The sequence below is a fragment of the Eulemur rufifrons genome, chromosome 30 (assembly GCF_041146395.1).
Source record: "Eulemur rufifrons isolate Redbay chromosome 30, OSU_ERuf_1, whole genome shotgun sequence".
In the NCBI taxonomy this organism is placed as follows: domain Eukaryota; kingdom Metazoa; phylum Chordata; class Mammalia; order Primates; family Lemuridae; genus Eulemur; species Eulemur rufifrons.
Window position 1 is genome coordinate 48,706,921 of NC_091012.1, and position 24,258 is coordinate 48,731,178.

At 37.0% G+C, this 24,258-nt stretch overlaps 1 protein-coding gene across 2 annotated transcripts; it reads right to left on the reverse strand.

Annotated features, from left to right (window-relative positions):
• SH2D1A (SH2 domain containing 1A) lies at positions 1–23,720 on the reverse strand. Of its 2 annotated transcripts, none has more exons than XM_069463379.1 (4): positions 23,584–23,720; positions 6,113–6,176; positions 1,069–1,204; positions 1–41 (listed from the first exon to the last, which is right to left on the reverse strand). In XM_069463379.1, the coding sequence occupies exons 1-4, from the start codon at positions 23,718–23,720 to the stop codon at positions 1–3; spliced, it is 378 nt and encodes a 125-aa protein (XP_069319480.1). The 2 variants fall into 2 exon arrangements, with proteins under 2 accessions (XP_069319480.1, XP_069319479.1); XM_069463378.1 differs by having other exon boundaries at positions 1,060–1,204.
• Positions 23,721–24,258: the final 538 nt, after the last annotated feature.

Here is a 24,258-nt window from a genome sequence, read left to right on the forward strand (position 1 = left end):
TCATGGTGCTTTCAGGCAGGCATCAGGATCTTCTCTTATCCCTAAAGAAAAATAATAACAAAAACCAAGAAAAGATAAACTATTAAAATTAAAAGATTAACTCAAACATAAAATTTCCAACTGCATAAAACTCACAATGATAAACCTCAAGCAACCATTATTTAAAACTGAGTTATAAAGAATAGAATACTGGGCAGAAAAGAACAATTAGCCAATTTGTAAATTAGAGCTCTATTTACATTTCTATTATAAAGGCTAACTATTCATTAATTTAATTCACCACTTGAGTCTAATTGTCAGTTTATGCTTGAGCCTGGGTCCCTATCAAAAAATATATATATATAACAACTCATTTTCTTTTATCATAAATATTTATTGTTTCAATCAAGGCCTGTCCTCTTACTCCAAGCAAATGATAAACCCCTTTCAATAAAGGAGTAAACTGTCATGTACACATAGCTACAGACGTTGGTTGGTATTCAGCCTTTAGCATGACACATACACTAAAATAGCTTTGCTCAGGAGAGGTAACAATTTGTGCAAATGAATAATAAAGTCCGATAATTTAATTTCCTTTGCTACAGCAAAATTTCATTAATTAAAGCATCACCAGTTTTGAAATCAGAATCACATGGGCCAGGCTAACGTTAGCCTTTACATCCATGAAGGCAAAAAAGTTTACTAAGCAGAGATAAAAGATGGTCTATATGTTCTCTGAATTATGCCATCCTTCAAATTATTAATATTTGTGTCTGAATTCGTGAAATGGTACTTAGGTATCTATAAAGAGAACTGGAGAGAACAAGATGAGACAGACAAGAGGGATTAAAGCATTATGGGTTTATAGAATTTTTGATATTTTTGCAGAGTTTTATTAAAAGTTTATAGTATAGCAGATTGAAATTATAGCATGTAGTCACCTCTCATGAGATTTGCTGGCTACATCGACTTTCTCACTGCATTTTTCTTACAGAGCTTCCAATTGATTATATGGTTATGAATAGGTTGACTCATAACTCTGAGCTTCTAAAACCTGTCAAAATTAACAGTAAATCATACCTGTAGTACCTTGTGTACTTCTAGCTGAGGACTTCTTCTCAACGGGATACTGAAGAGGTATTACAATGCCTTGATCTGGCTTCTGAAATGCTGAAATGAGATTTTTTATTTTCCGGAAAAATCTTTTATTTACCCCAGGTGCTGTCTGGAAAATAAAAGGCCAAGCAAATTATTTACCTACCTCATAATGATACAAAAAGGCCTACAAAATGTGCGAGGGATGCTTAGAGAGGTAACATTTGTGTAACTTGTTCAAATATTTGAAAACATAAGGAAGAATGAAAAACAACATTCCAGAAGAGCTTACTTTGGTTGGCTGAATTTCCCAGCAAGAGGAGCTAATGAGCTGTCATTTCAGTTCTCCCAAGGGTGGTATTCATTTGTACAAGCTCTTGCTCATTGCCCTGCCCTTCCTGCCTGCTACCCATCAGACATCCCAAACCTCTAAGGGTACACAGGCCATTAACCACAATGAATTCACCAACAGAGGGGATGCAGTTAAACACAGAAAAAACACAGATCCTACAGGTCATTAATAAAAACCCTGAGGAACCAAAAAAAAAAAAAAAAAACCCATCCTCCCTGTCATCATTCCACAATACAAAATGCTACACAGAAAATTAAAAATTGGCTGTTATGATACATACAATGCATGGCTAGTTAGTCCTCATATCCTTGTAGCTCACAATATTTCCTGTCTCATCCTTCACATTAAATTTTTTCCTCCTTGGAAAGCTACCCTATTCTCCCCCAAATTCCTCTCATTTCACTGTGACAAGGTTTTCTCTATAACATGAAAATGAAAAACTATATAAAGTCACCTTTATTTATTTATTTGTGTGTTTTTACAGAGATTGTTATTTGCAGGTGACTGTTAAAATATGTTCCTTTCCTGACATCAGTTCTCTTGCAAAGACGCTGCCTGAAATCAACAACAATTTCTTGCAAAAGCTTATGAGCCAAGCTTTAGGCATCAGCCCAAAACTGTCATTTTACATAAAATAAAATAGTATTGCTATGAGCAATTGAACAATGACTAGTAGTTTTTAGAAAGTTGTTTCTGAGCTATTCCATCTGGAAGATTTTTGAGGTGGGACCTGTTTGTTTTTTAGCATTTAATGAGAAAACATGAAGGCTGGTATGCAGACTTCTGTCAACTAGACAGTGTGCTGGAGATAACACACTGCCCATAGTAACTCTCAGTCACTTCCTATGCTGGGTTAAGTAATTTTTCATTGAAAACACTGCAAAAGTTCTTGTTAGTGCTAAATTAGTGTCCACCCAAATGCTCAGAGGAGATGTAGAACACTCTCCCACCCAGCTCCACCCCTATGGCTAAAACACTTTCCTAAATCTCTATTGAGACCTCATCCAAAATAACATTCTTGCAGGAGTCCAAACAGTTCTTTGGCTCCATGATAAAATCTCCAAATTGTAATGGCAGGCAATAAGCACAAATTATCTCCATATGCCTTCCTTAGGGTACTTTTTCATTTTCAAAACACTTTCCCACCTTTTGCCCCCAATATTTATTTCCTCAAAGATTAGTAATTGTTGGCTGATTTGGTTTTCCTAGATAAGAATATGTAAATGAAAAAGATTAATCTTGCCCAAGGTCATACAGACAACCACAGGCAGAATTGGCTCTGGATCCCAAAACCCAGTTTCTTGCCTTTCAGATTGGGACTGAACCATATAGGTTCCAGTGAAGCCAGAGTCACCAACCAGAAGAGAAACTATACATTCCCCCAGTGCAGAAAGATTTCAAATCACACATCTTTTTAGTTGTTCTTGTAGCTTATATAACCATTTATCAACAGAAGCATCATTTTTTATGGGGACTGATAGGCAGTTAACGCTTGATTATCCATGCTAACAGAGTAATAGCACTGGATATATAGAAACAGTTTGAATTTAGGATTCCATGTTTCATTAGCAAATGACTGACCTAATTTATAGTGCTTTGCTTAGGTTAACAAGAAAAATTATTTAGCATCTGCTAATCTCCTGATGATCAAATACCCAGAAAAGCCCACAGGCACTGAAGTCAGCAGGGGAAGTCAGTATATTTCTTACAAGGTACTGCCAGCAACACACATATCATAAGTGAAAGTTGACTGTATGGAGAATTCTCTGAATTCATGATTTAGCAAAATTTTAGCCTGATTCACACAAAATAAGTTAATACACTAGGCAATTATCTAATCTAAAAGTCTAACTAAAACTAGAAGTACCAATTATATTTGTCTTTCATAATTCAGTGGGTCCAGGGTTCAATTTCATTCCACTTTTTGAAACAAATCTGTCTTACGTAGATTTCTAGCACAATCTTTGCACAGAGGATGGCGTGCTACCACCTTGATTTTTCCTGCAGCATGGCAAACTAAAACACTGTTCCAAAAAGCAGTATAAATACCTATTATTTACCCGATTTTGAAAATACAGTTACCACAAGAATTATATCACTGACAACTCCCATCCTGTTGCTGAACGCAACTATTGTTCAAATTTGCACATTTCCCATACTGTCACCTCTTAGTTATCCATGGAAACGTTTTAGATCACAGCTGGTCTTCAATATGCTATAGAGAAATGTCTCCCAGTCAGGTGATGTAAGCTCTGAGATACACATTAATTTAATATTCACCTTAACAAAGCATAACTAAGAAGGTAAATTTAGTAGACAGAAACAATGCAATATACATTTTAAAAATTAAGGAATTATTGAACTGTTTTCTATTTGGGGATAATCTATTCCAATCTTCTGCTCTCTTGGTGCAGATAATTACAATATTATCACATAAATGAGGTCAGATCAGACAACAGGATGAGGGGGCATCTATGTTCAATAAGCCCTCCCCGCCTTAACATGACCACAAGCATGTAACAATCTGCATATGATGTTATACTTGAAATGGAGAAAAGCAAATTGAAAAACAATGTTACTAAACCCTAAGAATTTAAGATTCTTTTCATAAAGAATATTATTTAGCAGCTAAGGGTACTTCTCTATGGAGAATGACTATTTCTGGTAAAATCATACACAAATATCTATGTGTGTATATATATAGTACACACAACACTCTTCATAATAAACTGTTTCTTATTCAATCATCTCTGCAGTGATAAAGAAAATTTTAAAGATAAACAGGTATAAATAGTTTTGAGTAGAAATGGTACTGCTTTTCCTTTAGGCAGTATTACAGTTTTAATTATCCTGTTATAAAGTAACAATGTGCTTGAAAACTTGCCCTAATTCATCTTAGTACTTCAAAACGTTTGTAGTCTGTAATTTGTACTTTCCAGTTTACTGAATTAGGAAAGTTTAGGGCTATTTTCATTTTTTAAATTTAGACTTTAGAGTTTCTTAAATGTATAGATTAGGCCGAGCATGGTGGCTCACGCCTATAACCCTAGCAGTCTGGGAGGCCAAGGTGGGAGGATAGTTTGAGCTCAGGAGTTTGAGACCAGCCTGAGCAAAAGCAAGACCCATCTCTACTAAAATTAGAAAAAATTAGCCGGATATGGTGGTATGTGCCTGTAGTCCCATCTACTCGGGAGGCTGAGGCAGGAGGGTCGCTTGAGCCCAGAAGTTTGAGGTTGCTGTGAGCTAGGCTGATGCCACGGCACTCTAGCCTGGGCAACAAAGTGAGACTCTGTGTATTTCTTCAAAAGAAAAAAAAAAGAACATTTAATGATTAAAAAATGAAATAAAAATTTAAAAAGAAAATAAATGTATAGATTGAATTAACAGAAGCTGATATTAATATTTTCAAAAGCTAAAATGAAGTATTTTCATTATAAAGATGACTGTCTTAAAGAGTCAGAAACCAGAAAAAGCATTTGAGGTCAAAAGTTTCAGCTGTAGAGACCTCTACGATTGATAAGATGTGATATATTACCCTGGTACATGGAAACAGATTCATTCTACAGTCATTTCTTACAGTGGTACAGTGGCTTTGAAATCCTTTCAAAGCCATAAAGAACTCTTTTTTCTAATGAAATTTTTTCAGAGCCCCAGTTTATAAGTAAAATAAAGGAAACTCCTGCTCAGTTTGAAGCCAAAGTAGGTACCCAGAAACATACCCTCTTACTTCTTCCTCTTCCTCTGCAACCCCCTAGGCAACCATGAGGTCCCCAGGTAGAAGAACCCTAGGATTCTGCAGAGCACACTTTAAAAAACACTGCTACGCTTCCTCTTCTCTATTCCATCTACCCATGTCCTCCCTACATGGCTCAGATGAGAGTCCTGCCTACTCACATACAGCAGCATTGATCATCCTAACACTTGGGAAGCCCTCCCTTCTTTAAACTCCTGTGCTAGATAACTTAGCACTTTACTACATACAATCATATTGTTCAGCAATTTTCAGGAGTTTACATTTTTGAGTGCTCACTATGTGCCAGGCCCTTCTTTACATGCATTATCTCATTTACTCCTCCAAATGAGCCCTGTGACTAAGGGATTATTCGTAGGTTACATTTACAGATGAAGAAACTGGTTGGAAGTAAAGTTAAGTAACCTTCCCAAGGTCATAGACCTAACAGGGAGGATGGGGGACTAGACCTGGAACTCAGATCCCCCTGACAACAAAGCCCAGGCTCTTCCACTTCTGTTTAACTCCATATTATATCTCCCCAAGGGTGTCATTGTCTCTTGGAAAACAGACATCATGTTTTTTAATACTCCATAGCACCAACACTCATATTAGCATCATTTGGTAAATAATTGCTGATTTAATTATTTTATCTATCTTTTATGTGCTTTCTAAAATTTCACATAGGCACTAAAAGTTTGACACAATATTTCAACTTGTTTATCTTTCCCCCAAAGCGATACCACTCTACACATGGTGGCTGCATAGGACTGGGACCAAAATTATCTAAAGGTTTATTAATGATCCATGAACAATTTTGGATTGGAGCTTTAGTCATTTAAATCTGATGACTATTTTAGTAATGTGTTATTTGACTGCTCTTTTATAAAACCAGCCTAAATTTCAAACACCTCCTTGAAACGCACAGAAACAAAAAATAAATAAAAGAGCTATACCTCAGCACTCCAAGAACCTGTTTCTGTCTGGGACACTCGGTATGTATAAATGTAACCTTGATACCTGTGAAAGAATAAACTTCCATTACTGAAAGATTCCAAAATAATAATGAATGCTCTAAATTTGAGTTTACTACCACATATAACTGGTACATATACTGGAACACATATACATGGTGCCGTTGCATTCATAGGAAGCAAAGCCCAGCAAAATCTACCTTGCTTTATTATATTTGCCCAATCACAGTTTCCAGTGAAACTTCATCTTTTCATTTTTTTAAATGTGGGAGCTCACTCTCCTAAGAATTTGTGTAGTCAAGAGACTGCTTGGACCAGAAACTAGGGGTCTGTTGTAGTTAGTAAAAATCATGAATTAGTTTGAACAAACCATAGACTTATTACTTTTAAGTACATATAGAGCCTTAAGGTGAAAATACCTCACTGGGACAAGACACTATCAGGCACACTTAAATTAGTAACATAATATTAATTATAAAAACAATATTATAGTAATACTAAAAGGATATAATACAATAAGAATATAATAACTATATTCTTATATTACTATTATAGTATAACGTATAGTAACATAATATTACTACAGTCATATGTGACTTAATGACAGGGATAGGTTCTGAGAAATGTGTCGTTAGGTGATTTCATCATAGGAACATCATACAGTGTACTTACACAAACCTAGATGGTATAGCCTACTGTACACCTAGACTATATGGTATAGGCTATTGCTCTTAAGCTACAAACCTGTAGAGCATGTTACTATACTGAATATTGTAGGCAACTGTAACACAATGGTAAGTATTTGTATATCTATACATACCTAAATATAGAAAAGGCATAGTAAAATATGGTATAAAAGATAAAGAATGATACACCTGCTGAGGGCACTTATCATGAATGGAGCTTGCAGGACTGGAAGTTGCTCTGGGTGAGTCAGTGAGTGAGTGGTAAATGAATATGAAGACCTAGGACATTACTGCACACTACTATAGATTTTAAAAACACCATACATTTAGATGACACTAAATTTATTTAAAAAGTTTTTTTTCTTTCTTCAATAATAAATTAACCTTAGCTTACTGTGACTTTTTGCTTTATAAACTTAATTTTTTTAACTTTTTGATTATTTTGTAATAACACCTAGCTTAAAACACAAACGCCTTGTACAGCTATACAAAAATGTTTTCTTTCTTTATATCCTTATTCTATAAGCTTTTGTCTGTTCTTAAATTGTTTTATACTTTTTAAACTTTTTTGTTAAAACTAAGACACAAACACACCCATTAGCCTACACAGGGTCAGGACCATCAATATCACTGTCTTCCACCTCCACATCTTGTCCCACTGGAAGGTCTTCAGGGGAAATAACACCAATGGAGCTGTCATCTGCTATGATAGCAATGCCTTCTTCTGGAATATCTCCTGAAAGACCTTCTTGAGGCTGCTTTACAGTTAACTCTTTTTTTATAAGTATGAGTATATTCTAAAATAATGATAAAAAGGCCGAGCATGGTGGTTCACACCTGTAATCTTAGCATTTTGGGAGGCCAAGGTGGAAGGATCGCTTGAGGCCAGGAATTCAAGACCAGCCTGAGCAAAATAGCAAGACCTCATCTTTACAAAATATCTTTTAAAATTAACCAGGCGTGGTGGTGTGCACCTGTAGTTCCAGCTACTTGGGAGGCTGAGGCAGGAAGATTGCTTGAGCCCAGGAGTTTGAGGTTGCAGTGAGCTATTATGATGCTACTGCACTCCAGCCTGGGTGACAGAGTGAGACCTTGTCCAAATAAAATAAAATAAAATAAAATAAAATAAAATTAAATTAAATTATTAAAAGTGTAGTATAGTAAATATATAAACCAGTAACATAGTCATTTATTATCAAGTATTGTGTGCTATATGTAATTGTATGTGCTATACTTCTATACAACTGGCAGTACAGTAGGTTTGCTTATGCCAGCATCACCACAAACACATGAATAATGCATTTGGCTATGACATTATCATGGCCATGACATCACTAGGCAATAGGAATTTTTCAGCTCCATTATAATCTTACGGGACCACCACTGTATATGCAGTTCACTGTTGACTGAAATGTCATTATATCACACATTACTGTATTACTATATTGCTCTACATTATAATATGGTAGTAACAGTAATTTGAATTAAAATGAGTGCTGCTAAAGTACTTGAAAACAGCTTGCCCTTTTAGATGGTGTAAACATTCTCTCCCATAGAGTTATGCATATAGTATATCTGTATAACTGATTTCATTCTAAGAGTTTTATATATGGTATTAGTCTACTCAGTTGCCATAACAAAATACCACAGACTGAATGGCTTAAACAAAAGAAATTTATTTTCTCACAGTTTGTGAGGCCGGGAAGTCCAAGATCAAGGTGCCAGCAAGGTAGGTTTCACTCTGAGGCCTCTTCTTTTTGCTTATGAGCGGCTGACTTCTTGCTGTGTGCTCACACACTACTTTCTCTTCTAATAAGGCCACCAATCCTATAATGTTAGGGCCCCACACTTATAACCTCATGTAACCTTAATTATCTCCTGGAGATCCTATCTCCAAATACAGTCACATCGGGGGTAAGGGCTTAAACATATTTTGAGGGGATACAATTCAGTCCATATCATTCCATCCCAGACCCCTAAAATCCATGCCCATCCCACATGCGAAATATATTCATTCCATCCTAACAGCTTCAAATGAAATTAAGTCATTCCAAACTTTAGACTCAACTCTAAAGTCCAAAGTCTCATCTAAATATCATTTAATCAGATGTGGGTGAGGCTCCAGGCATTATTCATCTTGAGGCAAAATTCCTTTCCATCTGTGAAGCTATGAAACCAGACAAGTTATATGCTTCCAAAATACAATGGTGAGACAGGCAGATAGGAGAAATTGGAAAGAATTAAGGGGTAACAAGTATCAAGTAAGTCCAATATCTAGCAAGGCAAATTCTATTAGATCTTAAGGCTCAAGAATAATCCTCTTTGATTCAATGCTCTGCCCTTCAGGCCCACACCAGGACAGCAGCATCTCCCCCACAACTCCATGGGGTGTAGCTTCACTCTTTGTGGGGATGGCCGCACCCATGTGCCTCTGCTGGGTGTCACTCCGACCCTTTGAAACCAAGGTAGAGGCAGCCTTGTCCCCCAGGCCTGTGCACTCTGGGCCTGTAGTGGCAGTGATAGCCCTGGTGATCTCTGAATCGCCTTCAGAGTCATTCTTCCCTTTTCTTGAAGGATAAAGCATGTTTGCAGCCAAATAGCTACACCATACTGTCCTGTTCCCTTTGGTCCAAACTCTATCCCTGGCTTCTGCTGAGATGGCTAGTTAACATCATGGGTAGTTTCCTTAAGAAGTGATAGTCCAGTCACTCAATTGGTGTTCTCTCCAGAACAAGCTCATTTTTTGCAATATGGATAAGCTAAGAATTTTCCAAATCTTTAAGTTCTGGTTCCTTTTTGCTTAATAATTCCTTCTTCAGTTCATCTCTTTCCTTTTGCATTTTACTATAAGCAGTCAGGATGAACCAATCCATTCCTTCAACACTTTGCTTAGAAATCTCCTCAGCTGAAGTTGATTAATGGGTATAAATATGTGGTTTGATAGAAGAAATAAGACATAGTGTTAGATCAGTAGGATGACTATCATTTACAATAATCTATTGTATATTTCAAAATAGCTAGAAAAGAATAATCTGAATGGTTCTACCATTAAAAAGGACAAATATTTAAGGTGATGAGTATCCCAAGTACACTGATCTGATCTTTATAATTTACATGAATTGTTAAATTATCACATGTACCCTGAAACTATATACATTTATTATGCATCAATAAAAAGAAATCTCCTTAGCTAAATATCCAAATTCATTGATCTCAAATTCTTCCTTCCACAAAATACTAGAAAATAATTCATACAAGTTCGTTGCCACATTGTAACAAGGATAGCCTTTCTTTCAGTTTCCAATAACATGTTCCTCATATCCATCTGAGACCTTACCAGAATGAACTTTAACATCCATGGTTCTACCAATATTCTGTTCACAGAAATCTAGGCTTTTTCTAGCATGCACCTCAAAACTCTTCCATTACCTAGTTCCAAAGCCACTTTCACATTTTTAGGTATTTGTTACAACAGTACCAAAATCTGTATTAGTATGCTTGGGCTGCCATAACAAAATACCATAGATTAGGTGGCTTAAACAACAGAAATTTATTTCTCACATTTCTAGAGGCTGGAAAATCCAAGATCAAGATGCTGACGAGGTGGGTTTCATTCTGAGGCCTCTTCTCTTGGGTACTATCAGGCAGCTACCCTCTTGCTGTATGTTCATATGACCTCTTCTTTGTGCATACATTCTTCCACTTCTCATAAGGTCACCAATCCTATCAGATTGGGGCCCCATTCTTATGAACTCATTTAACCTTAATTACCTCCTAGAGGTCCTATCTCCAAATACAGACACATTGGGGGTAAGGTTCTAAACATATGAATTTTGGTGGAATAAAATGCAGTCCATAGCACATGCATTATTTCCTTTGGACCCCACAAAAATGCTAGCAATTTTATATTATGAAGTTCATTTTATAGATGAGGAAATTGAGACTTTGGGAAGTAACCAAAGCCAGACTAGAGATGAAGCAGCAGAGATGGGATCTGAGTCAGGCTCTTTGTCTCTAAAGCCCCAGCTCTTGATCACCACACTGTAATGGATACAGATTATTTATTATATTTTAGAATATATGCTAATATTACTTAACTTGCCTAATAAGTCTTCACTTCATAGAACAGGTAAACTTTATAATGAGTTATTTCAGATTTTGAATCTGAATCTGAATCAACATGGTTTTATTTAATACATTTCTGATTGCTATTCTTGGGGACAAGTTTGGGTCAATAGAGATCTTTGGTTAGGACACACTAAACTTTGATTAAAATCAATGTGTTTACAAACAGATGGTCATACTTAAGTCATTGACCACATTTACTACTAATCCCATTTGGAATTAAAAGTCTTTAAATATGTGGATTAAATTACTATATCTTTAATCAATATCCATAAGTACTGATTATTTAAAAGACAAAACAGAGCTAAAACACTCTAATCAGGTTTGTGACACTGAAAAAAGGTCAATTTAACTTCTGGTGTGACCACATGAAATGTTTCTTCTTTGTTATGAAGAATTGACAGACTATTGAGATCATATATAAAATAGTTTGATATATGCCTATTTACAATATGCTGAATAAATACAAAATATTATAGTGTTAAAGGTTTTTGTCTTTTTAAGCAATTGAAATCTACCTCAAAGCCCACTGATTTCAGTAAGTACTCTACAGGGAACAAGGGGAGAGCTTTGATTTCCATTTTTCACCATGGGAACTCGAAACATAAGCCTTTAAGTGATTTTCTTAAAGCCACACAACAAAATGGAGATGGAAGCAGGGAAACATCATAGGTCTTTAGTTCCATTTTCCCTATGGGAAGCAATTAATGGCCATAATTCAGTATCATTAAGGTTGATGTGGAAATACATTATTTAAAATCTCAGCAAAAATGTAAGCAAAATGGTAAGCAACTTGTTTTCCACTTTCTCAAACCAAGTGGGTCTCTAAAAAAAAATACAATGAATCTATCTCCCTACTATCATTCAGCCTCATTTAGTCAAAATAAATGAGTCTGTTTTGAGAATTGTTTCCTAACGAATCTGATCTTATCTCACTTTCAGTTAAGCAGCAGGAACCTGAGTACCACTTCAAAAGTTCTTACCTCCTTCGGTCTCTGAACAACCTGCTGTCAATGACACATAAAACTTCTCATGATTAACTCATCTAATATTAACAATTTCCTTCCCCCCACAAACCCCTCAAATTTCTGAATGAGCAAAATTGTTTCACCCCTCAAATAAGACAGCAGCTCATGTCTTCCACTTTCAAGTTGCTGAAGTAACTGACCAAGGATCCCTTGTAGTCAACTCTCATTATACATATGTCATGGATGGAAGAGATCTAAAACAGTGCAAATCAAATTGTATGCCCAGGGTAATGGCATCACCTGGGAGCTTGTTAGAAACGTAGAATCTCAGGCCCCACCCCAGACCTGCTGAATCAGAATTTTTACTTTAAAAAGATGCCCAGGTGATTTGTATGAACTGTAAAGTTATGGAAGGACTAATTATAATGTAAAGAGAATGCCTACACCTCATTGGGAATATTGTTAGCAACTTTCCTGATGTCAATCTGGCTTTTTTCACCCCCCCAGGGTACTTCTGTGCCACCTCCTCCATAGTCACTCAGTCTATGCTTTAAGAATGCAATTTTATTTTAATATGAGCTGAAGTTTTGTCAATCATTTTAGTCTTCATAGGGTAGTGTTTCTGAACCATTTTCCCCTTATTCCCAAACAAGATTTCATGGCTTTATTTTCTATAGCTTGTATTATAAAACAGTGATTTTATAACACAAAATTAAACTAAAATATTGAATATACTTTTTCAAACTACACATATCATCTTCCTGTCCATGGAAAATCACTGTTCTAGAAAACAAACTGAAAAGTTATAACAAGAGCTATAAAACCATGCATATTTTTGACCAAATAACCTTCCTTATATTCATACACTCCAAGGAAACAAGTCAAAAGGAAAAAGCAATTTTAAAAAGATCTTCACAGTAGTTCTGTTTCAATAGTGGAAAAAAATGAGGCCGGGCATGGTGGCTCATGCCTGTAATACTAGCACTCTGGGAGGCTGAGGCAGGACGATTGCTTAACCCCAGGAGTTTGAGGTTACAATGAGCTATGATGATGCCACTGCACTCCAGCCTGGGTGACAGAGCTAGACCCTGTCTCAAAAAAAAAAAAAAAAAAAAAAAAAAACCATAGGCAAAGGACCTCAATAGACATTTCTCAAAAGAAAACATACAGTCCCACCAACAAATTATCAAAATGTGGTATATGTATACTATCGAATACTAGTTAGCCATGTAGAAGGATGACTTAATGCCTTTTGCAAGAATTTAGATGGAACTGGAGACCATTGTCCTAAGTGAAGTATCTAAAGAATGGAAAAACAAACACCACATGTACTGGTTATGAAATTGGAACTAACCAATGAGCACACATGTACATAGAGGGAAGTAAAACTCCATGGAAATCAATCAGGGCAGAGAAGGGAGGTGGGGATAGACAAAAACCTACTTAACTGGTACAATGAATGCTATCTGGGTAACTGGCACACTTTTGACCTTGACTCAAGTGTTACAAAAGCGATCCATGTAACCAAAAACATTTGTACCCCAATAATACTTTGAAATAAAAAAGAAGAAGAAGACATACAAATGTCCAACAGGTATATGAAAAAAATGCTCAACATCACTAATCATCAGGGAAATGCAAATTAAAACCACAATGAAATATCACTTTATACCTGTTAGAATGGCTACTATCAAGGAGATGAAAGACAACAAGTGTTGGTGAGGATGTAGAGAGTGGGGAACCTTTGCACACTGTTGGTGAGAATGTAAATTAGTACAACCATTATGGAAAACAGTATGGAGGTTCCTCAAAAAATTAAATATAGAATTACAATATGATTCAGCAATCCCACTACTGGGTATATAGCCAAAGGAAGTGAAATCAATATGTCAAAAAGAAATTTGCCAGCCTGAGCAAGAGCGAGACCCCATCTCTACTAAAAATAGAAAGAAATTATATGGACAGCTAAAAATATATATAGAAAAAATTAGCCGGGCATGGTGGTGCATGCCTGTAGTCCCAGCTACTCGGGAGGCTGAGGCAGGAGGATCCCTTGAGCTCAGGAGTTTGAGGTTGCTGTGAGCTAGGCTGACGCCACGGCACTCACTCTAGCCTGGGCAACAGAGTGAGACTCTGTCTCAAAAAAAAAAAAAACAAACAAACAAAAAGAAATTTGTACTCCCATGTTCATTTTAGCATTATTCTCAATACGCAAGATATGGGATCAACCTAAGTGACCATCAGCAGTTGAATTGATAAAGAAAATGTGGCATATACATACAGCGGAATACTATTCAACCTTAAACAATGAGGAAATCCTGTCATTTGCAACAACATGGATGAATATGGAGGACATTACATTAAGTGAAATAAACCAGGCACAGAAAGACAAAGATTGCATAGTCTCACTTACATGTGGGATCTAAAAAAAAGTTGAACTCATAGAAGTAAGGATTAGAATGTCGGGTTAACAGGGCTGTGGTGGGAGAACAGAGTGAGGATTGGGAGATGTTGGTCAAAGGGTACAAATTTTTAGTTAGGAAGAATAAATTCAAGAGATCTATTGCATAACATGGTGACTATAATTAATAACAATGTATTACATATTTTTTTTTGAGACAGAGTCTCACTCTGTTGCCTGGGCTAGAGTGCCGTGGCATCAGCCTAGCTCACAGCAACCTCAAACTCCTGGGCTCAAGTGATCCTCCTGCCTCAGCCTCCCGAGTAGCTGGGACTACAGGCACGTGCCACCATGCCCAGCTAATTTTTTCTATATATTTTAAGTTGTCCAGCTAATTTCTTTTTTTTTTTTTAGTAGAGACGGGGTCCCACTCTTGCTCAGTCTGGTCTCAAACTCCTGAGCTCAAACGATCCTCCCGCCTCGGCCTCCCAGAGTGCTAGGATTACAGGCGTGAGCCACTGTACCCGGCCTAACAATGTATTATATTCTTGAAAATTGCTAAGAGAGTAGATTTTAAGTGTTCTCACCACAAAAAATAAGTATGTGAGATAATGTATATATGTTAGCCATTACACAATGTATATGTATTTCAAAACATCATGTTGTATATGATAAATATATGCAATTTTTAAAAGCCTCCCTTGGCCGGGCGCGGTGGCTCACGCCTGTAATCCTAGCACTCTGGGAGGCCAAGGTGGGAGGATCGTTTGAGCTCAGGAGTTCGAGACCAGCCTGAGCAAGAGCGAGACCTCATCTCTACTAAAAATAGAAAGAAATTATATGGACAGCTAAAAATATATATAGAAAAAATTAGCCAGGCATGGTGGTGCATGCCTGTAGTCCCAGCTACTCGGGAGGCTGAGGCAGGAGGATCGCTTGAGCCCAGGAGTTTGAGGTTGCTGTGAGCTAGGCTGATGCCACGGCACTCACTCTAGCCTGGGCAACAGAGTGAGACTCTGTCTCAAAAAAAAAAAAAAAAGCCTCCCTTTCATTCTAATATATACAATTATTATTTGTCAATTTAAATAATAAATAGAGAAACGTAAGGGAAACAACAGTTCAAAATTATACCAAAATTCAAAGGTATTAGAGTCCTATGTTTTCCAAAAAATTTTTACATGGACTATGTTGACATAAAATGATAGGACGTGTAAAAAGTGGATACAAGGAGATGCCACTCTGATTGCAACTGTTCAAAATTATCTGTTCCTGTATGTACATAAACTAGAAGTAAATTTAAACTAATATAAATGCATTCTTGCATATTAATTTTCTCTATAGTGACTAATAACATTCTTTAAAGAAAAAGAAGCAGAATTACAATTTGGAACCTTACAAACCTAGCCCAAGAAATTACAAATTTAAAAATTATAATTCATTTTTAAAAATTGTTACATACCCTTTAGGATTACATTTCCTCTGACTCTCTCCATTAATACAGCAAAAAGAATGTAGTGTAATTTTAACTTCCTTCCTTCAATAACATTTTGTTTGGACTTGTTGATAATCTTAGAATTTAATATTTATCACAAAAAATCCAGAAAATGAAAACTAATAGAGAACAGTGGAGGTTGTTAATTATTGCCATTAATTTATTTTCATAAGTAATATTTTGCATTTTAATAACTACAAAACGTGTTAAAATCTAATCTCTGCTGATATTAAAATTTGTCTTTATTTTATCAAAAGCTGTCCCTATTCACTAAAAAAGTATTCAGGTTAGAAATGGACAAGAAGAAAGCAATCTGACTTATTATTTTTTCAAATGGGTCAGTGTTAGGGACAGATCTTGGTTTTGAACTAACAAAACCACATCAATAACTTCTTTATACAACTTCAAGGACTACATAAAAGAAAAGGTTTAGCTATAGTTAACTTCTTCATGACACTGCAAATAAAGCTCCTTAGGGCCCGTGCCCTCTATGTCTATACAAACCAATGCTACATGCAAAATTCAAGACACGATTACAATGTGACTGAATTTTTTTAAACAAATATTTCAGAATCTTTTTATCCACAGGAATAGTATCCTATACAAAGCCATCTATATTCTGATTGAAGAGGTTTCCGAATTTCCTGTGGCTCAAACTTTATTCTTTCAGAGTGAATTTTAATTTTCAGAACAGTCAAAAGTCATTCAGCTTCAAGTCTGATGGCACAACTATGTAATACCAGTTTCGGTGAGTCATAACAATAAATAGAATCTATTCTTTCCCTGAACTGCCACATCAGGATTTATTTATGCACCCTTATGATAATCCAACTATGTATTGCAATTATTTATAGATCTTTGATTTATATTATCACACGTATTACATGTTAACTTTATAAACATTAACTCATGTAATAATCCTCATAACAACCCTACGAGGTAAGTACTATCATTATCATCATCACCCATTTTACAGATAGGAAATTTGAGGCACAGAAAATGTAAGGAACTTGCCCAAGGTAAAATAGCTAGTTATGGGTCAGAATTGGAATGGACACCCAGAGGGTCTGGCTGGAAGATCTGGGCTCTTAACCACCATTCTATGGTGCCCCTCTCTTATATTAGAAGGAATGAATTAAGAAATTGGCCCTTAAGGCAGTTCCAAAAGCACAGTTCTCAAAAACAGAGGGAGTCTGCTTGGCCATAGGATTGGAGCTGTCTACTGACGGAGAGGGCAGGGGAGGGAGCTGAAGGGATGAGGCCTGGTGGGAAGAACCCAAAAGAGGTCAACCCAGACTTTCCCTTTACTTAAGCTAAATGACATCTTCAGACTGATCTTGCAACTTTAATTTTACTTTGTCAACCAGAGTCAGCGCTTGGTTTATTTGCCTGTGAATTGTTCATTTGGTGGTTTATGTGTGACAAATTTAATCCTAAATCAGCCTTCAAGCTCACTCTGCCATTAATGGATTGTATTCAGAAAATCCAAAATAATTTTGGTGGTCTAAGTTATCATGAAAATAAATACAGCACCAATACATATATCCAGTTGAATTCAAACTCTAAATGTAAGTTAACTTGTAATTTCTCACTAAATGAAGTTAAGTTGTAATTTCAAGTTCTTTGCCACATGGTTTCCCTCCATTACAACTGATAAACTGTAATTTTACTTCGTCACTGCTCCTCTCCCATTTCTCCAGTTCAATTGTTTGATAGGCACCTTATTCCCAGACATCCATTTAAATCTTAAAGGATAAAATGATAACTATACTTTTACCTAAAGACATATATGTCAAATGACTTTATTATATGTCCTTGATGCTAAAAATTATAATAGCATTTCTTCTTCCAAATCTTTGATCAGGTAAGTAGCAAACAAAGTCAGATATGTACAGAAAGTTGCCAATTATGGAAACAAACTATTTTTCCAAACTAATTATTTTAAATATTTCAAATTGGTTTTCCTCTTTTCACCATCAAACAATCCCAGTGGGCAATCAGAACTAGCTACATTGAGGGTGAGAAGGGAAGAAATGTGAGAGCACATGCGTACCTCAGTGAAAAGTAACTTGAGGTACCAGGAAAACCAAAGAGAATAAGGTAAAAAAAATTTTACATTAATAAGAATATTCAGTACACTGGATGAATATAAGACAAGTACATAAAATCAATAGCTTTCCTATACAGCTGAAAATATAATGGAAACAGATTCCATTTGTGATAAAAACAAAAAAATCAATACATACATTCACACACAATAACTAGAAATGAACTTTAAAAATGTGTAAGACCTACAAAAAAAACTACAAAACTTGATTGAGAGATATAAATGAAAAAATCATAAATGGAAAGACATTCCATGCTTTTAGAAGACTAACTTCTTTAAAGATGACAATTTCTCCTTAATTTATTAATAAGGTGAATATAATCCCAATGGGATTTTTTTAATGTTATTGATATATAATAGTTGTACATATTTGTAGGGTACATGTGATATTTTGATACATGTATACAATGTGTAATTATCAAATCAGGGTATTCAGGATGTCCATCACCTCAAACATTTATCATTTCCTTGCACTGGGAACATTTCAAACCTTCTACCTATTTTGAGATACACAATAAATTGTTGTTAACTTTAGTCACCCTACTGTGCTACTGAACATGAGAACTTATTCCTTCTATCTAACTGTATATGTGTAACCATTAACCAACCTGTCTTCAGCGCCCCCCACCCTTCCCAGCCTCCAGTAACTATCATTCTACTTTCTATCTCCATACAATCCAGGAATCCCACTAATGGATATCCATCCAAAGAAAAGGAAATCAGTATATTAAATGGATACCTGCACCCTCATGTTTATGGCAGCACTATTCACAATAGCCAAGGTATGGGATCAATTTAAGGGTGCATTAGCAGATGAATGGATAAAGAAAACATGCTATGTATACACGATGGAATACTACTTGGCCATTAAAATGAATGAAATCCTGTCATCTGCAGCAACATGGATAGCATTGGGGGTCATCATGTTAAGTGAAATGAGCCAGGCACAAAAACACAAATATTATATGTTCTCACTCATATGTTGGGCATTAAAAAGGTTGATCCCATGGGATTTTTTTAACATAACAAAATGATTCTAGATTTCATCTCGAAGAACCAATAGGCAAGAATAGCAAATAATGTTTAAAACTATATTAAAACATTATTGTACTATAGTGTTACTGATATAAGAATAGATCAATTGAGCCACATAGGTAGTCCAGAAACAATAACTGTTATATATAAGAATTTAATATATGGTAAAGTAGGCTAACAAATCAATGAAGAATGGAAGTTCCGTTTATAAATTATGTTGGGGTAGCTATCTGGAAACAAAATCAAATTAGATCCTTTATTCAACATCAAAAGAAAATTCCAAATGGAATTAAAGAGTTAAATGTAAACTAACAAAACCATAACTCTACAACAAAAAACTAAAGTGAAGTTTTGTGACATCTCTGGAGGAGAAAGGACTTTCTGGCAAAGGAAACAAGGAAGCAAAGGAAGAAACCAAACCCAAAGAAAATAAATGATGGATGTGACTACTAATTTATTGTGTGTCAAAAAAAAGTAATGACAAACACCAAACTGATAAAAGATACCTGCAACAGATCAACGATTAGTATACATACATAAACTTGCAATGGTGTTAAGAAAAATAGTAAGATCCAAATGGTTAAATGAGAAAAGTACACTAACAGCCAATTCATTAAATACAATAGCTTAACAACCATATAAAAAACACTCAGTCAATAACCAAAGAAACATAAAAAGGGAAAAATAAAGAGATAGAGTGTAAACATAAAATAAAGACAAATAAGAATACCCATTTCTAGGAAGGGTGCCATGAAACAGATACCCTCATATATTATTGGTGAGGGTATAAATTGGAATAATCATTTAGAAAAAAAATTTGATCATGTATATATCAAGAATCCTAAGCTGTTGGTGCTTTCTGACCTCGAAATTCCGCATCTGCAATTCCACTATAAGGAAAAATCATAAATACAAGGAAATCTTAATGTACTAATATATGAATCCTGATGGAATTTATAATAGAAAATGGAATGATTCAAATGTCTAAAAGTGGGTGACTGGTTAAGGAAAATATGGTATATTCATTAGCTAGCTGGACTATCATGCAGCCATTAAAAATGATGCCTTAAAGTCATTTTTAAGAACATTATACATAAGTGGGGTTTTGCGTGTTAAGTGGGAAATACAGCAGAATGCAATATTGTAACAGCACATCTGTGCTCATAAGCAATTCATTTCATTAAAATATCGAAGAAAATTCACTTAATTTTCAATAATAGTTGTCTTTAGGTTATAAAACTATAGATGATTTTCCCCTCATTTCCTTTATATTTTTCAAATTCTCTCTACTGAATATGTATAGGGAACTATTTTAATAGATTTATTATACAAAACTCTAGATTTACTCAGAGAAAATGATTGAAAGAAAAACTTCTCATTTTTAATGAAAGTGGGCAATCCTATAAATGGAAAACTCCTTTAGTGCCTTATAAGATTCAATTTTCTGAAACTGAATAGAAGAAAAGGCCATATCTAAAAGCTATGATTAGAGGGTTCAGAACTGGGGAAAAGGGCACACATAGTTTGACAGGCATATGAAATGTGTTATTTCTACAATAAAATACAGAAGCTAAAGCCCAACCAAATCTTCTTGGTTAATAAAAGTAAACAAAAGAGAGAATGAGAAACTGTTCTGAGTAAATCCTACAATTAATGCATGTTTGTTAGCTATACCTATTGTTCATGTGTATATGACACCACTTACATTGTTATTTCTACTGCGTATCGTAAGGATAAGTGTTTTGGTTTAAAATGAGTACACAGTTTATTTCAAAATAAAATTTGATTCTGTAATTACAGTGTAGTACCAAAAAGAGGGAATGAAATGTTTATCAAAAAGACTGAGAAACTCTGATAAAAGGCCATGTACCCTTGTGTCTTGCCTATGCAGCACAGTCTGGCTAACACCCTAACAGTCTTGTGAGACTTTGAGGCCCCAATGTACCATTCAAAAGGGGTCCCCCAATTTGCCTAGTATTTTCTGCTACTTCACAATTTTCATGGAGAACCAAGAGTTACAAAAACTGCCTTTATGCAAGATTCATTATGGGTGAATTCCTCACCGGCCTAAATTAATTCTTTATGTGGTTCTAACCTACATGGGCAGAAGACTAAAGTGTCCTTCTCTCTAACATGTTTCACTTATGGCAATCTTTTGCAGAAGGTAGGTTACACATCATTATTCCTGTTTTTATAAATATGGAAACTGAGACCCAGAGAATTTGAGTGACTTCCCCAGAGCCACACCCTGGCCTCCTGATAGCAGTCCAGAGCTCTTTGCAGTAAAGAACAGAATTTGCCTTGACAGTTTATTCGTTAATTCAAAAATATTTGTTGAGTGCCTATTATGTACCAGGCTCTCAATAAATAAGCCAACAAGCAAACATCAGATAGTTTAAAGCTCCTTGAAGAAAAATAGAGAGATAGAATGTAACAGGGACAGAGAGAGGGCACTTATCTCAATAGGGTAGTCAAGAAAGTGCTCTCTCAGGGAAGACACAGTTGAACAAATGTGTGAATTGATGTACTTTTGGCAGAAGGAACAATCAATACAAAAACCCTATATGGAGAGCACACTTGTCTTGAGAAACAGCCCGGAGACCAGTGAGGCTGAAGTCTTAGGTGTATCTTGCCACTCACTGTCCCCTGTTTTCCCTCCCCTGCCCAGGCTTCTTTTGTACTTTCATTTTACCTGTAGGTTAAGGAGCACATTAGCTCCGCTGTCAGCTTCCCTAAAGCAGTGACTCCCCCTCTTCACTCCTCCACCTTCTTTTGATAAGAATGGAGTCTAAGAATCCTAGCTGGCTTTCATTGCCCTTTCCTAGGTTCCACTAGGGAAAAACAATAATTAAGCAAAACATAAAGATCCGAGCTCAAGAGATTCAATAGCTTCCATGTATTTCCCTTGAAGCCTTTATGAAAAATGTATTTATCAGGACTTGAGAGCTGCCACAAACAAGGCTTGACTGTTTTTAAAAACCATATACAATGAAAATCCTCTAACACCAGCCTTAGTATAATCTTTCTTCACTGACCCAGAAAGTTCAAGTTTACTTCACAATCTTGCAGTGTATCATCAGGAGCTAAACTTAACACCAAGAATTTTCTCTCATTTGGTTTCTGTCTAGAACCTATTGTGCAGGGCTGGTGTTTTCATAGGTGTTTTTATTCTGCTGATGACAATGCTTTAGCTAGGTCCTTCCTTACAAATGACCCCATGAATACTAAAAGAAATCAACTGAAAAGAGAATATAATAATAATACCAATAGCTTACATTTACTGAACATTTACTATGTGTCAAGTCCAGTGCTAATTCTTTTGCATGCATTATAGCATTTAATCTTAAAATCCTACGAGGTAGGCAGTGATATGATATCCATTTAATGGACGAGAAAACTGAGAGCCTTAGAGATTAACTTGCCAAGGTCACAAGCTTAGCATCTGACTAGCACAGGATTAGGTCTCATATGTGCCTGATCCTGGAGTTCTGTAGCAAAGATGCAAGTGAATCTTATTCAAAATGGAGCCTTAGACTGAGACGTACATAGACAAAGGGCAAAGCTGAATCATAAAAGGGGTGTTTTCCCTCCATGCCCTTTATGACTATTGTCAGTCCCAGCTTTTATCATGAAGAGTCTTGGGCAGGTGCTGTGGCTCACGCCTGTAATCTGACCTAACATTTTGGGAGGCCGAGGCAGGAAGATTGCTTGAGGTCAGGAGTTCGAGACAAGCCTAAGCAAGAACGAGACCCCTGCTCTGTAAAAACAACAAAAATTAGCCGGGCATGGTGGTGCGTGCCTGTAGTACCAGCTACATGGGAGGCTGAGGCAGGAGGATCACTTGAGCCCAGGAGTTTGAGGTTGCAGTGAGCTACAATGATGCTACTGCACTCTAGCCCAGGCAATAGAGATCCTTTCTTTAAAAAAAAGGTGGGGTCCTATTTCTGAAACCCCCTGCCCCCCACACTATTTCTCTAAAGGAAGCTAAATAAACAGATTGAGAGAGACAGTTTCACTCACACACATCTGTCTCTCAGCATCCCGACCTAACTGGTGTTATATTCTTAAAGTAATGGACTCTGTTTCTTAATCTGCTTCCTCTCACTGAATTTGATGCTCTTCCTTTGGGATGACACTTCCAACTCCATTTAAAGAGAGCTGGAGAGAGGCTCTTCCTTCTCTCCAGGAGCTGACAGTGTCAAATCTGGCCAGTCCACCATCCCAAGACTCCATTCCATCTTGCTGGCCTCTAGTAGGGGTCAAAGCAGAAGTCAGGAGCCCGGGTCTTTCTTGGAGCAAATGTAAATTCTAGGCGACATTTCCCCACCCTAGAGAGCATTCTCTGCAGCTACCCCCAAAAGGCCCTGGAGAAGCCCTTCTGGAGAGCAGGAAGCCCAGGGAATGAAATCCCTAGTGAGGGACCTAGGCCAAACCGCAGTCCACCACGGCCCTGGGCTGGACCTGAGGAAGACTTGGGGCTACGGGGTGGACCGTGGAGGAGGCCTCAGTGAGCTCTTGCCATCCACGCCCCTGCCCATGTCGGCCCCGGCCCTGGCCCGAACCACCGGAGCCCACTGCCCGCACCCTCGGCAAGCCCAGGCTCAGCACCGACCTGGGCCGCCCACCGCCTCATACTCACAGCACACACAGGCAGTACACGCCTGGGACGCTCTCGCTGTCCCTCAGCAAATAGCTGCCGTCCAGCCCCGTGGCGAGCAGGAGCCTCTCCCCTGTTTCCCTGCTGATTTTGCCATGATACACAGTCACCGCGTCCATGGCCCGATGGACTCCTGGGCGGGCTGAGGCAGGGGATGGTAAAAGGGAGATGTCGCTGCTACTGCAGCCAGGCACAAGTCAGCCACCTGACTCCCAGTACAGGCAGATGTGCAAAATAGAGAGAAGCACCCGAACAACAGGATGTTGTCTACCTTCCTTAAAACCTCCTGCTCACACTTCAATAAAACCAGCTCAGCAATTTAGCAGCTTTATTCCACTGAACTTGCTGCAGAGTTCAATCTCCTGCCCCGCAACCCAGGGTTCATAGGAAGAAGGGAAGCACACTGGAAGGAGGACCTTGCAAGATTTGGGCTGTACTGCCAACACAGACCCTTGCACACAGACAGGGATGCCTGGTAATGCTTCTGTTCTTGCAGTTTTCTCAGGAGCCACCAGGGATGACTTAGCTTAACTAGTCCCCAAAGGGGTTGATGATAGAGGCAAGTTGTACATGCTTCTGTCAGTATGTGGGCCCATTATGTGGGGCAGAAACATACTGACAAAATGAAAGGACCAAAACCTCTGAGAACAAAACACT

Excerpts from the sequence above, each read along its gene's own strand:
- SH2D1A (XM_069463378.1), bottom strand. The coding sequence starts at position 23,720 with ATGGACGCGGTGACTGTGTATCATGGCAAAATCAGCAGGGAAACAGGG. Across the intron at positions 6,177-23,583 it reads GTGTACTGCCTGTGTGTGCT|GTATCAAGGTTACATTTATA; the intron begins GTGAGTATGAGG and ends ATTCTTTCACAG. Across the intron at positions 1,205-6,112 it reads CAGGTTCTTGGAGTGCTGAG|ACAGCACCTGGGGTAAATAA; the intron begins GTATAGCTCTTT and ends TTTATTTTCCAG.